The following is a 13869-nucleotide window of genomic DNA, read 5'->3' on the forward strand; positions in this document are numbered from 1 at the left end:
AAATTTTTCTAAATTCAATCTGTAATACGGTTTATTGTTCTTTTCCTCTTTAAAATAATGATGGCTTTTCATTGCTGTGCTATTAAAACTAGTTTGAAAATAAGAAACTTTGACCTTTGGCTTTCTAGATGGATGTTGTCATCCCTGTTAATATTGTTATAGGTCAACTAAACACGCGCAAAAATAATAAATAACACTTCCAATGCAACAGTTTTACTCATTATGAATAAAATTATATTAAAAAACCCGTTTACGCCCTAATTTATTAAAGTATTAAAGATTTTAGTTGTAGATTTTGGAAAAGAAAAAACACATAATTAATAAAAAATGTTGGAAAAAAATAAGGATGATATGGTTTAGTAGTTGCGAGGCTCTTTTTAGCAATGATTGTTTCTTTCAACCGATGCCTTTTTTTTTGCAATCAGAGCACCACTTCAGATATGCAAATTATGCAAAAAAACTTTTTTTTTGAAATTGAGATTCCTGGGACAATAACGATTAATTTTCAGACTTTTATTCAATACTAAGTTTCTACAAAATGTAGCTATACAATGATCTATGACAATGGTCGAAAAATTATATACATCTCTAAAGATGATGCACAAAATATCCCCTTCTGTAGATTACAATTAGTGGTTGAAACGTTTGGACATTCAACTTAATGAATCAACCAATCAAAATTACCCAAAGTTCTCAAGACAACGAATTATAAAACGTTTTTTATTTGTTAAATAACAGCCCAATATCCCTGATACCTGATATCAGATATCACTTTCTGCAGATTTGTTGATATTTAAGCTTCGCCTTCTTGCCTATTGTCGTCCTTGTTTTAGCTTGTTGATGAATTGCTTGTACTGACAAAATTGCGCTTTTTATTACACTAGTCCCCAAAGTTTTATAATAATGCTTTCTTATTCATTGGCTTGACAACTTTTGGAACTTTATTTAAATTTTTATTGGTTGGTTGATTAAGTTGAGTGTCCAAACGTTTCAACCACATATTGTAATCTACAGAAGGGTTGATTTTGTGTATCATTTTTGGGGATATACTGTACATTGATTTATTGTCCATTGTCTTATCCCTTTAGATACCTGGTTAGTTGCACTGCAAGTCGCGTGACTTAAAAAATGCAATTTAATTTGCCATATATGTCACTTTGTAGTAATGGATATATTATTACTTGGATGTTGCACCAGATTTTCATCTACTCTAATAAAACGAAGCTCGCAGCTGGCTAAAATAATAGTATCCCCCATTCACTTCCTCTCCCCTCTTACAGGATGAACCAACTGACCAATAAACGATGTCCATATTAGCAACCTAAATTGACGACAAATTTTCCCCTGTCAATATATCCACGTATATTCTATATCCATTTTGTGTATGTGATGGTGATAGCAATCAATATTTTGCAATTCTGATTGTTTATTATCAAATATGTTGTGTTTATGACGACGGACGCAGGTTGGGGTGGGATATGTCCCAGAAAGGAAAGGTAAAAAATTAAGGGTACTTTCTTTTCAAGTTTCTATCGAGCATTGGAACCACCCCACTTCCTATTTTGAAAAAAATTGAGAATCATCTAAAATTAAAATGTAACAATCGGGGCAGTTCTATCCTTTTTTTAATTTTATTTTTTTTGTTTGATGCAATAAAGTGATCTATAAATATCAATCTATGCTACTTTATTTCCTTCTTCATGGCCTACTGACAAGTAAACAGGACTAATAGTGTACATTAGTGGCGCAGCATTAATAAGATTCTAAATTTAGACAATAGCACACCAATTGAAATCTTTAAAATATACAGATTTTTTCCCTAATATAAAATATTTTTTCAGTTGATATTTTTAAAGTAAAGTAAAGAATAGAGGGGGCAAGGGCAATATGTAACTCTAGCCAGGGGGTGGGTGGTACCTTGTGACGCGTTTTAATGGGGTCTTCAAATATAGAGCAATAGCGTCGGAATTATTAATACAGCCATGTCGCTACTAAAGAGCAGAAAGCAATTTGTTAGCAGTCGAAAAAGGTCCCCACCACTTGAACCAGGTAGTTTTCTGGGTTATACATCTATACTTAAACATTTATCATATGTAATAAGCAGTTAATGCAAGGAGACACGAACAAACACTGTCCAAAGAGTAGCTATGCTCCTAATAAAATCAACTTGGCAAAAAGTATTTGTGGATAAGATTGAATAAGCCTGTGGAAAAAATTTGCAAAATATTTTGGTTTTTGGTATAAAATTGGTTTATATCGTGCTAATGTAAAGATTTTCATTTTCGCAATTTTTTTAATTTTTATCAAAGTACTTTACTAGCAAAGCTACTTCATATCAGGGATCTAAAGGGATAAAACAATGGCCGACTAATTGATGTACATCCCCAATGATAATACACAAAAATACCCCTTCTGTAGAATAAAATTAGTGGTTGAAACGTTTGAACAGTTAACTTAATGAATCAACTAATCAAAGTTTCTTAAAGTCTCCAAAGTTTTATAATAAAGTTTTTTCTTCTTTGGTTTAACAACTTTGGGGACTTAAGGAATATTAATTAATTGATAAATTATTATAATTTATCTCAAAATATAAAACTAAAAATTTGATAAGTTTTCCAACAAATATATCTTTTAATCTGGGAGGGAAAGAGAGCCGTTTAATACACCAGTCCCAAAAGTTTTTAAACCAAAGAAGAAAAAAAACTTTATTAGAGAACTTTATTGGGGACTATTGTATTAAACAGCTCTCCTTCCCTCTATGATTAAAAGAAGTATTTGTTGGAAAACTTATCAAATTTTTTGTTTTATATTTTGAAAGTCCTTTAATAAATAAATGATTATAATTATTTATCGACAAACTTTATTTACAGAGTAGCCACGTTTCTAATAATGATTGACTTATATTAATGACATAAAAAGTGCACCTAAATTTTTTATGTTCTAATGGATTTATTATTATTTGGATCTCACACCAGATTATCATGTACTCTAATAAAGTGAAACATGTAGCTGGCTAAAACTAAGATTCCCACAAACACCCCTTTTCAACCAATAATTGTAATCTACAGAAAGGTAATTTTGTGTATCATTATTGGGGATGTACATAAATCTATCGGCTATTGTCTTATTCCTTTGGTTTGTTGTTTTAAAATAGAGAAAATTTTAACAGACTATTAACAGACCAATAGAAAAAGCAGCAAACATAGTTATTTCTCGCATCGAATTATAAACGTCTTTCCGCGGATATAAAATGTACAATTATAAGATTAAAACCAGTTTTTTTAGCCCCGAGAAAACTGGTTATAATCTTATGATTGTACATTTTTATATTCGTAGAAAGCTGGGTATAGTTTTTTCGTATGGATGAGAACCGGTTCCTATCCACCGGATTCGAATGAATACGAGAAAAGTTTTTATTATTTTACTTACATTTGGACCATTGTCACGGACAATAAACGGACAAGATTTATTTCATTTTATCTATCTAATAACAAAATTATAACGTTAAGAGTGTCCTTTAAAGCATAATTTGAAATGATACATATCAAAAGGTTTTAATTTTAATACAAACGTGAATTCTACTAAAACCTGAGTTGAAGTATAGGAACCAATAATTGTATTATAGTGCAAAGTTCTTTTATCTTTTTTCCTCAATATTCGGGTGTCTAATTTGTATGCTTAAAAGCGCAGCTTTTCTCAAATTATGGTCATTCCGTTCGTCCGTCCGTACGTCCTCCGTAATTAGCTCTTTTAGTTAAATAGGACATGTTAGAATTGTTCTATCGATTTTTAACTTTCCGTGATGATTCCTATAACAGTTAGGTAAGGTAGCAACTCTATAATCGTTACCGGAAAGTCTTTTCAAATGATTTGGGATTACTGATTCCTGTTATAACAAGGTACAATGTTATTTAATACGTAAATTCTGCTAAGTCAGAGTATATGAAACACTAATCATATAATTGTGCAAAGTTCTTTTATCTTTTTCCCCCCTTAAAATTGGCAGGGAGAATGAGAACATTGGGCAATTTTTTTACATTAGTCCCCAAAGTTTTATAATAACCATTTTTTATTCGTTGTACTAACAACTTTGGCGGCTTTTATTAAATTTTGTTTTCGTTTGTTCATTAGGTTGATTGTCCGCAAACGTTTTAACCGCTAATTGTAATCTACAGAAGGGGTAATTTTGAGTATCCTCATTGGGGTTTAACATAAATTTTTTGCCCATTGTTATCCCTTTGTATTCCTGCAATATTATAGTGTCTCGACTGACTGACATATGGCAAACAAAGTGAATTATAGGGTAGCTTCGCTTATAAAAAGGTCAAGATACGCTTTAAGGAAAACTTGGCAAATATAATGGATGTATAATATACGGGGATATTATGACAGGGGGAAAATGTCATCAATTTTGAATGCAATGGAACTCACTTATTGGTCAGTTCGTTCATTCAATAGGAGAGTAAAGTAGGTATCATTATTTTAGCTAGCTACAAGTTTCACTTTATTAGAGTACATGCTAATATATCCAAGTATATATCCAAGTAATAATAAATCCATTAACATGGTCAACAACATAACAAGAAAAAAGCTTAAAATATTTGAAATTAATGTTTCTAATTCTCTGTGTGCAATCTTTGGACATAATATAATTAATTATTTAAACAATAATACAAATAAATATAGTTAGGTCAACGAATACCTTATAATGTATTGGGAACATTGGGCTATTTAATAAACTAGTCCCCAAAGTTTTATAATAACGTTTTCTAATTCGTTGGCTTAACAAATTTAGGGACATTTGATCGATTTATTTATTGTTGAGTGTTTAAACGTTTTGACCACTAATTTTCATTTACAGAAGGGGTAATTTTATGTATCATCATTTGGGATGTACATAAATTTATCGGCTATTGTCTTATCCCTTTAGATCTCTAGGCATTGTATCGTTCTCAAATACAGTGCTTTTAGGGGTTTTTAGCAGGAAGGGAGGGGACATTTGACTGTAAATTACACTGGTACCCAATTTATTATAACCACCTTATCTTATTCATTGGCTTAAAAACTTTTCCATCGTAAATTTCGATCTATATAAAGGGATATTTTTATTTAATATAATTTGGGATGTATACCAATTTATATTTCTTTTTTTAAGACGCCTGAGTTTTTAGGGACATCTTGATTAGACAAAGGTTAGCGTAATTGGAGGATCTAAAGGGATAAGAAAATGGCTGATAAATTGATGTAGATTCCCAATGATGATACATAAAATTATCACTTCTGTAGATTCAAATTAGTGGTTAAAACGTTTGAACATTAAACTTTGCGAACGAACAAGAAAACGTTAATATGAAAGTTTGAGGACTAGTGTAAAAAACAGCCCATTGTTCTCTCTGGGTGTTAGCAAACAAACTAATAATTTTTTATTTACAAAATTAAGATGTTTACACCACTCCCAATTTTCTTTAATGCATTCTAGTATACTTACCGAAATATAACTGCAAAATATATATAAATGTAATTCTGTGTCAGTTATATGTATATTGTTTACAATACATACAGGATATAGGTATTAAGAATATAAACATTTTTAAAATTATTTAAAAAATAGTTTAATAAATTAATTTTTTAATAGTTCCTTTTAGTCTTTTCGAATTCAATGAATTGTGCATGGCAATGAGTTGCGCCTGTTTTTTTGGCTAATGCATTACCCCAACTCTTATCTTAATGGCGCACATCTGACTTAGCAGCAGTAAGTATAATTGTTAACGTCTTTAGTTATGACGTGGTGCGCTACATATTACGATAGAGTCGAGTGTTAACATTCCTCGATTGAAAAATCCACAAGAATCATTTTTTTAAATCTACCAAATTTTTGTTTGATTCAAAATACCCTAAATGCTACGAAACAAAATACTTATAGATTGCAATTTGTATTTGTTGAAAGATATTTTCGCCACGGGCCACCATATCACCCAAGGCTGGCTTTAACATAATATCAAACAAGTTTTTCAAAAAATTAATCTTAATTTTTCAAAATAACTGTTATAACATAAATGGAATAAAAATAAAATTTTAATTAAAATTTAATTTATAAAATCATGTTTTTTTTAATGTTGTAAAAAGTTAATTTTGTCCACTAGTAGCGGGGCAATATCTAATATTAAATAATTTTGACTCAATCAAACTAAGAAATTTGGAATAAAATAAAATATTACTAGTGGGCTGCGCCATTAGATCTATGGGCTTCGTTTTTATTATTGTTTTTTGATTTTTTTTTTAAGTGTATTTAATTAATTGTAAGTTATATACAAGTTTCTTAAAAATCTGTGTTTATTAAGTGCCATATTAAAGACATTTAAAATCTTTCAAAGTGACTTCATCGCTACAATCAAAACGTCGTTTTTTACTTTTGCAGGGAGGGAGGGGACATAGGGCTGGTTAATACACAAGTTCCCAAAGATTTATAATAACCTTTTCTTATTCGGTTGTTTAACAACTTTGGGGACTTTTTTTGCATTTGTTCGGTTGTTTCATTAAGTTGAGTGTTTAAACGATTCAACCATTTATTTTAATCTACTGAAGGGGGAATTAAACTTCTCTCCCCATGGGTTTCCTTGCAAAATTCCTTCAGTTTTTATTTTCAAGATGCACAAAAATATTTTTTACAACAAAATAATTTCTTAATTTAAAAGTATAAACCAGATATAAGTTTAACTGTGTATATAATACATTTTAGCTAGAATACCTTTCTAGCTATTACATTTGTAAATCAAGACCTGGTAGATTACAATAATTGGTTGAAACGTTTGGACACTCAACTTAATATATCAACTAATCAAAATTCGATCAAAGTTCCCAAAGTTATTAGGCCTACGAATAAGAAACGTTATCATAAAACATTGGAGACCAAAATTCAAAATGCACCAAAAAATTATTTTTTAACAAAATAATTTCTTAATTTAAAAGAATAAAACAAATATAAGTTTAACTGTGTATATAATACAATAATAGCTAGAATGCCCCCTCTAGCTATATAATTTATAATTCTAGGCCTTGTTTATTTTTTATATTCGTCATTACAAATACAAGATACACAAGATATTGGTACTAAAAAAGATTTTCGTTTTGTACTACTATCAGGGATCTAAAGTTATAAGACAATGTCCGATTAAAATTGATATACATCCTTAATGATGATAAACAAATGTACCCCTTCGTAGATTACAATTAGTGGTTGAAACGGTTGAAAACTCAACTAAATGAAACAACCATTCAAAACTCAAGAAAAGTCCTTAATAATATTAAACCAACGAATTAGAAAACGTTATCATAAACTTTAGGGATTAGTGTAAGAAACAGCCCAATGTGCTCTCACTCCTTGAACGTTATTGCTTTCTAATTTCCAAATTTTGAAGTACCAAAATCTCATACATTTGAAAACTAATACAACTCGAGCAGACATAGCTTTTAAATGGCTTTTAATTTAGTACTATACCATTCAATTGACACAATCGCTATATTAGTACTTGGATGTTGCACTAGATTTTCATGTACTCTAATATAGTGAAACTCGTAGCTGTCTAAAATAACGATATCCCCCATCCACCCACTTTGCCCTACTGACCAATAAATGATGTCCATATTAACAACCTAAATTGAGGACATATTTTCCCCCTGTCAATATATCCACGTATTATACATCCATTACCATTCAATTGTCACCCTTGTCAATTTTACATTCACTGCTCGTGAAATCGCAGCCAATACCAAAATATGTTATTATAACAATTTGTATAGTAGCGAAGCTACTCTTTTTTTAGAATATCCTCCTGTTTATGTGAATGAAAGAGTATGGGTGAAAAGTTCTTATCTATCGATGGTAGTATACTTTACTTTATTTACCACTTTAGACTTACAAATTCATATTCTGTATATTAAGTTCATACACTCTATTTAGAGTTATTGTTCGTTTGTTCTTCCTTCTAATTTTAGAGCTTTGCTTTAATGGATGTTGTCATCCTTGTTTTCTGATTTAAATACTTTTTCTAAAGCTATTTCTAATCTACAAAGTATTTTTTTCTGTAAGAACAGTTGTCTGATTTTTAATTTCTGTAATACTTCGATAATTATGGATGTTGCTATCCTTGTTTCATCAACATTTCACTGATTAACCTTCTCTGATAACAAATTAGTAGCGTAGCTATTGAATAACTAGGACATATTCGTACGTCCATCATATCGTCACTATGTTAAAAATTTCTTGTTTATTGACAGATTTAGAATATATGAAATTAAATTTGAAATTAAATTCTAACAAAATAGTATTAGTATTAAGTTACTTTTACTATACCTACCAAAAATATGCATCTCTTTTATACTGCGGTATTATTCTTTTTAAAAACCGGTTCTAATCCAGCGGATATTAATTGGTTTCGAAGCCATACTGGAAAATTATTTTATTTATGTGTCACCTACCTTGCTAGGATCTCCAAGAATATGATGGTAAGAAAAGATTGGTTTGTGCGGGCTGCCAAACGACAGACAGGCATAGCTGCCGCCGCGGTTCTGGTAATTACAAATGCCATCTACCTTCTGACCGCCGCCTGTATGACCTACAATCAAAGTAGCTTATGGTGTCTAATGAAAAAATGACGTCATTTAATAAAAATGACCAATGATAGGTAGTATACATTTATATTGACTAATGGTAGGCCAGTATACATTTATATTGGCCAATAATAGGCCAGTTTATACATTTATATCAGTGATAAAATGTTTACTGGCCTATCATTAGTCAATTGTATTTTATGACGTCATTTTGTATTATGCACTATAAGCTGCTTCCCTACAATCACCGGGATGCCGAGACTGGCCGGGCTAGCAACAGCCGGTCCTACTACCAGCCGTGCTGGGCCACTTGCCGCCTGAACTGGTTGGGCTGGTGCGAGTCGCAGTTGCTCGAAGGCTGGTTGGATGACAGCTGGCTGTTGGGCAGCTTGGGCAGGAGCTGACGGCTGATTTCCACTTCTTACCTGGATATTGGAAAGTTTAAACTTTTGTAATAATTTTTCTAGATGACCTTTTTAATTACATTTAAAAAATTTAATAGATCTTATATTATTCAAAAATAAAACTTTATGTCGAATTTAATTTTAGTTTAATATGACTGTATATTAGATCAAATAATTTGTAAAAGAATAAAGAACTAAATATTTAGCCCCAGTCCTAGTCAATAATATGGGTAAAACATAGCCTAAAAGAGACTTTAAGCTACAGCCAAAAAATCTTACAAATTTCTATCATAAAATATGAGAAAAATGCTACAAAATGACATTAAAAGATTATTCTTTGATTTACAATTTCAGATATCTGAAAAATAATTGACTATAAATGAATTTAAGTGTTGGTTAAGTTTTCAAGATCAACAACTGCCTACCTGTTCAATGAGCACAGGACGGAACTGTTGCGGGTTGCCGGGCGCAGCTGCCTCCAGGGCCTGAAGGGCAGGGCCATTAATAGGGATCCTGGTAGCGGCGGCCACAGGTTGTCTGGCGGGTGTTACTGGTATCCTGGTGACTGCTGGGACTGGTGTTCTGGCAGGGGTTACAGCCACAGGTGCAATTGATGGACTAAATTCGTGTGCATTAATTTACTTTTAAAATTAAAAAAAAACAGTGTCCTAACTTTTCTACCAATAATATTATTTTACTTTAAAATTTATTAATATTAGCTGGATTAAAACCAGTTCTCAGTCATACTGAAAAATCATGTATAGCATTGAATTATAGACAATTTAAACGAATATTAAAATAAAAATGATAAAATCAATGCCAGTTAATCCTTTAATTTTTCCTTTAAATATTCCCGGAAAGTTTTATATAATACTATGCGATAAATAGCTATTATATTATTCTAAAAAAATTATATTAAATGTAGTTTAGGCTACACATTCCTGATGGTGAAAGGCGGAAGAGTTGGTCTTGGTGAGCCTGTGGCTACCACCAGTGGACTTGATGAGGGTGACACTGTACTAAATACATTTTGATTCACAAATGGTCGGGGCGTAGTAGTTGAGGCTGTGAATGGTGACGGCCTTCCTGCTGTTACAGGTGAAAATGTGCTTGAAGGGAATGATGGTCGTGGGCTGGGTGATGGCAGTGCTGATAGTGTTGAGGTGGGAAACACTACAGAGGTTGGAGTGGTTGAGGCTACAACTGATCTAAACGATTCTGTGCTTGTTACAGGTATGGGTGTAAAAGCTTGAATAGGTCTGGCAGTTGTGGAGGATACAGCAGCAAATGATTCTTCATCAATATCATTAAATCTAACGAAGGAAACATCAGTGTCGAGAGCCTTGGGGGCGCGTTGTTCACCAGACGTCATCTCCATCACATTTGAGTCATCTGCAACCATCGTGTCTAGCAGAGCTGTGCTGGCTAGCGGCGCCAGGGTTGTCACAAAATGTGATGGCATGGGTCGGCTGGTTGTACTGTGCTGGCGGAAGGGGGAGGGAGTAGGGGCGGGGTGATTCACTTCTCTGTGTTGTGGGGGCGGGGCTGGGATAGCAGCAGCTGGGCCAGCTGGAGCTACACGCAGCTGTTCTAGTTCTGGACCGGCTGGGGTTGATGGACCTTAATATATTGGTATAATATTTAATTTCAACTTTTGCCATTATAATAATATCAAATTACAATAAAAAAGTAACAGGATCTATGTCTGTCTATCTGTATGTTTGTCTTTACCGAAGGATCTCACTGCTTCACAGAGTAGCTCCTCATAGGTCCTGGAAAGGTTCATAACTATTTTTTAAAAATTAACACCCATCCCTTAAATTTTCTTTTTAAAATTAAAATGTGGATTTCGACTTTTACTTTTTCGTTTAATTTCTAAAATAGAAATTGGATTTAAATTCACGCCTCCACACTCCCCCCCCCCCCTCACCCTAGATGACTCAAGGAGCGTAGATGCTTGTATAGAATAAAGCAACTTACAAATACCAGCTAATTTTTCACAGATATTGTCAAACGTTCACTTTTCACAGACAATGCTTCCACTGTAATGCATGAACCAAACGATCATACATACCCTAATTTTGAAGCATCTACACTACTCTAAAGTTGCTTTATTTTGGAAAATTTGTAGTGAAATAAAAACTACCTTGAGTAGGACCGAAAGCAGTAAATGGTGAGCCATGATGGTGGACCGCGGCAAATACGGGCTGAGCTGGGGCGGCGTGATGCAGTTCAGGTTGGTGATGTACAACATGATGCGAGGCTGCTGGGTACTGCGGACCTGCATGGTGGACCAAGCCATGATGCGGTGCTGCTACTACATGATGGGGGGTAGAAGAGTGATGGAGGACATGATGAGGAGTTGGAGAGTGATGGACTAGGGGTAATGGGGTTGGATGATCATACTTCACTGTGGGGTATTGGTAGTCTTTGAGAGGTGATACATAGGGCTTGTATGGAGCTGGGGTATTTGGTGGGGAGTAGGGTGGTGGTGTGGGGGAGGAGAGGAAGGGAGCTGGGGTTGGCTGATATGGGGCTGGGGTTGGTTGATAAGGTGCTGGGGTGGGATGATAAGGAGCTGGGGTAGGATGGTAAGGCTTTGGAGTTGGGGGAGGGGCGTAGGGTGCTGGTGTAGGAGGAGGAATATAAGGGGCTGGAGTTGGTGGAGGTGGGGGTGAGTAGGGGGCCGGAGGTGGGGGAGGGGGTGCATGATAAGGTTCTGCAACCTTCAATGGATGCGCTGTTTGATATGGGTCTGGATGATGACCATCATTGACCGGTGGCAGATAGCTCTTGGCAAGATGATCAACAGAGGCAGCCGCGTGATGATTGACAAGGGCAGCAGGGTGGTGAGGGGCACCATGGTGAGGTGCGGGATGGTGCAGGGCTGCGTGATGTGGGGCCTGATGGTGCAGGGCGGCGTGATGGGCTTCGGGATGATGCTTCAGAGCAGCATGATGGGGATCAGGGTGATGTAGAGCAGCATGATGGGCAGCAGGGTGTGGTTGTGGGTGATAGGGGTCGGGGTGGTGAGGGTCAGGATGGTAGGGCGCTGGATAGCTGGCACGAATAACATCTGGTGGCGGTCCTATTTTGCCAGCGGGTTTGCCCTCGTAGGGTGGTTGAGCAGCCTCGGCTTCAATGGTTTCTGGAGGCAGTGGGGTTCCATTGCTTACTCCATTGCAGTCCCTACAAATATTAAGTTTTTAATATAAATTAATCAAGGAGAAATATCTTGTGCAATAAGCACAGCAAATATTATAATTTTGATTTAATTATATAGTTTTGAAATTAATATATGAAAATATTTGATGAATTGATTTGTTGAAATTTTTGAAAGATAAAAAAACTTTTAGGCTGTTACATTGACGTCCATGGGTAGGGTAAAGGGGTGTTTACTCCCTTCTTTTCTCCCCTCAAAATAAAAAAAAATATTAAATTAGAAACCCCTCATTTTAACCCCCCACAAAATAAGAAGCTTAAATGTCCCTGGGCTGGCAACTTTTAGGGATCTAAAGTGATACATCTCAATAATTATTCACAAAATTACCCCTTCTGTAGATTACAATGAGCGGCTAAAACGTTTGGACACTTAACTCAATTAATCAACCAATCAAATTGAACAAAGTCCCCAAAGTTGATAAGCCAATTAATAAGACAACGATACTATAAACTTTGGTTCCTAGTGAAATAAACAGCACAATGTCCCCTGCCTCCCTAGGTAACTTTAATTTTTTACCTGAATTTTCCATACTCCCATTCCTCCAGGGGCCTGCAGTACCCATACTCTGAGCAGCAGGGGGCAAACGAGGGGCACCCATATGCCCACTGTACTTCGTATGCGCGGAAGGGCGGGGCAGCACAGCTACCTTGTCCCTTGCCTGCGCCAAGCAGGCCAGCATGCGCGGTCATGACGCATAGCGCGCCGGTCAGAACTAGAACTCTGTACACTTTCATATTTTTTATCTATATTTGGGGTTGCTGGATATGGTTTATTTATGTTTTTAATATATCCAGAATTGTATAGATTACTAAAAGGAAAGGTACATTTTATATTTACAATATCTGAAATAAAAATAGTATTTGTTATTTTACACAAGAACTTATATGTCCATAAGTTAAACATAATTAAAAATTTGAGATATGGAGTAGGATAGGAAGAGAGAGAGAGAGATGAGCTATGCGAGGGAGTGGACATTGGATTGTTTATTCCATTAGCCCCCCAAAGTTTTATAATATCATCTTCTTATTAGTTGCCGTAAAAACTTTGGCGACTTTATTAAATTTCGAGAAATCTATCTATCATATTTGAAACGTGACAGACGAGCATTTAGAGCCACAGAGTATCCGCGCTACGTTTTTACAAAAGCATTGGTAGACTAAAATATTGAACTAGCTATTTATAAAGTGTGTTACCTTTTTTTATGTTTTATTATAATTTGGCCCAAACTTGGTCAAAAATGCTCACAAATCAGACCTTTTTTGACCGAAGATGCTCAAATGGTTCCTTTACAAGCCCAATCAATCAGTTTTAAGATATCTTTATATTTCAAGGAAAATTGATGAAAATACTAAAAAACGGCAAATTTGGGTGTTACCTTTTATATGCACAGATACCATAAAATCAACAGAAAAAATACTTATTTTTACTTTTCTGTCATTTTTAAAGTTTGATTCTGTTAAATTGGCTATTCTTGAAGGGATTTATGCATTAAAATATACTGAAACATAATATTGGACAGAAATTAATGTATTTCAAAGAAAGAAATTTTGGTAAATAAGAATTCGACCTCTATCACTTCAGAGGACAGCTGCCAACCTCCAGTTGACAGGATGTAGTTAAATACTTGTTAGC

The 13869-nt window shown here is 34.4% G+C and overlaps 1 protein-coding gene across 1 annotated transcript in view; it reads right to left on the reverse strand.

The window, feature by feature from the left end:
• LOC145327155 (uncharacterized) overlaps nucleotides 1–13075 on the reverse strand; it is a 68062-nt gene extending 54987 nt beyond the window's left edge. Inside the window, exons 1-6 of the mRNA XM_080170722.1 lie at nucleotides 12754–13075; nucleotides 11161–12203; nucleotides 9956–10634; nucleotides 9440–9632; nucleotides 8848–9035; nucleotides 8479–8614 (exon numbers count right to left, since the gene is read on the reverse strand). Of these exons, the coding sequence (XP_080026848.1) occupies nucleotides 8479–8614; nucleotides 8848–9035; nucleotides 9440–9632; nucleotides 9956–10634; nucleotides 11161–12203; nucleotides 12754–12971 (2457 nt within the window). The 5' untranslated portion in view covers nucleotides 12972–13075. The remainder of the gene's footprint in view (nucleotides 1–8478; nucleotides 8615–8847; nucleotides 9036–9439; nucleotides 9633–9955; nucleotides 10635–11160; nucleotides 12204–12753) is intronic.
• Nucleotides 13076–13869: the final 794 nt, after the last annotated feature.

The sequence above is a fragment of the Acartia tonsa genome, chromosome 8, assembly GCF_053477335.1.
Source record: "Acartia tonsa isolate MP-2025a chromosome 8, ASM5347733v1, whole genome shotgun sequence".
In the NCBI taxonomy this organism is placed as follows: domain Eukaryota; kingdom Metazoa; phylum Arthropoda; class Copepoda; order Calanoida; family Acartiidae; genus Acartia; species Acartia tonsa.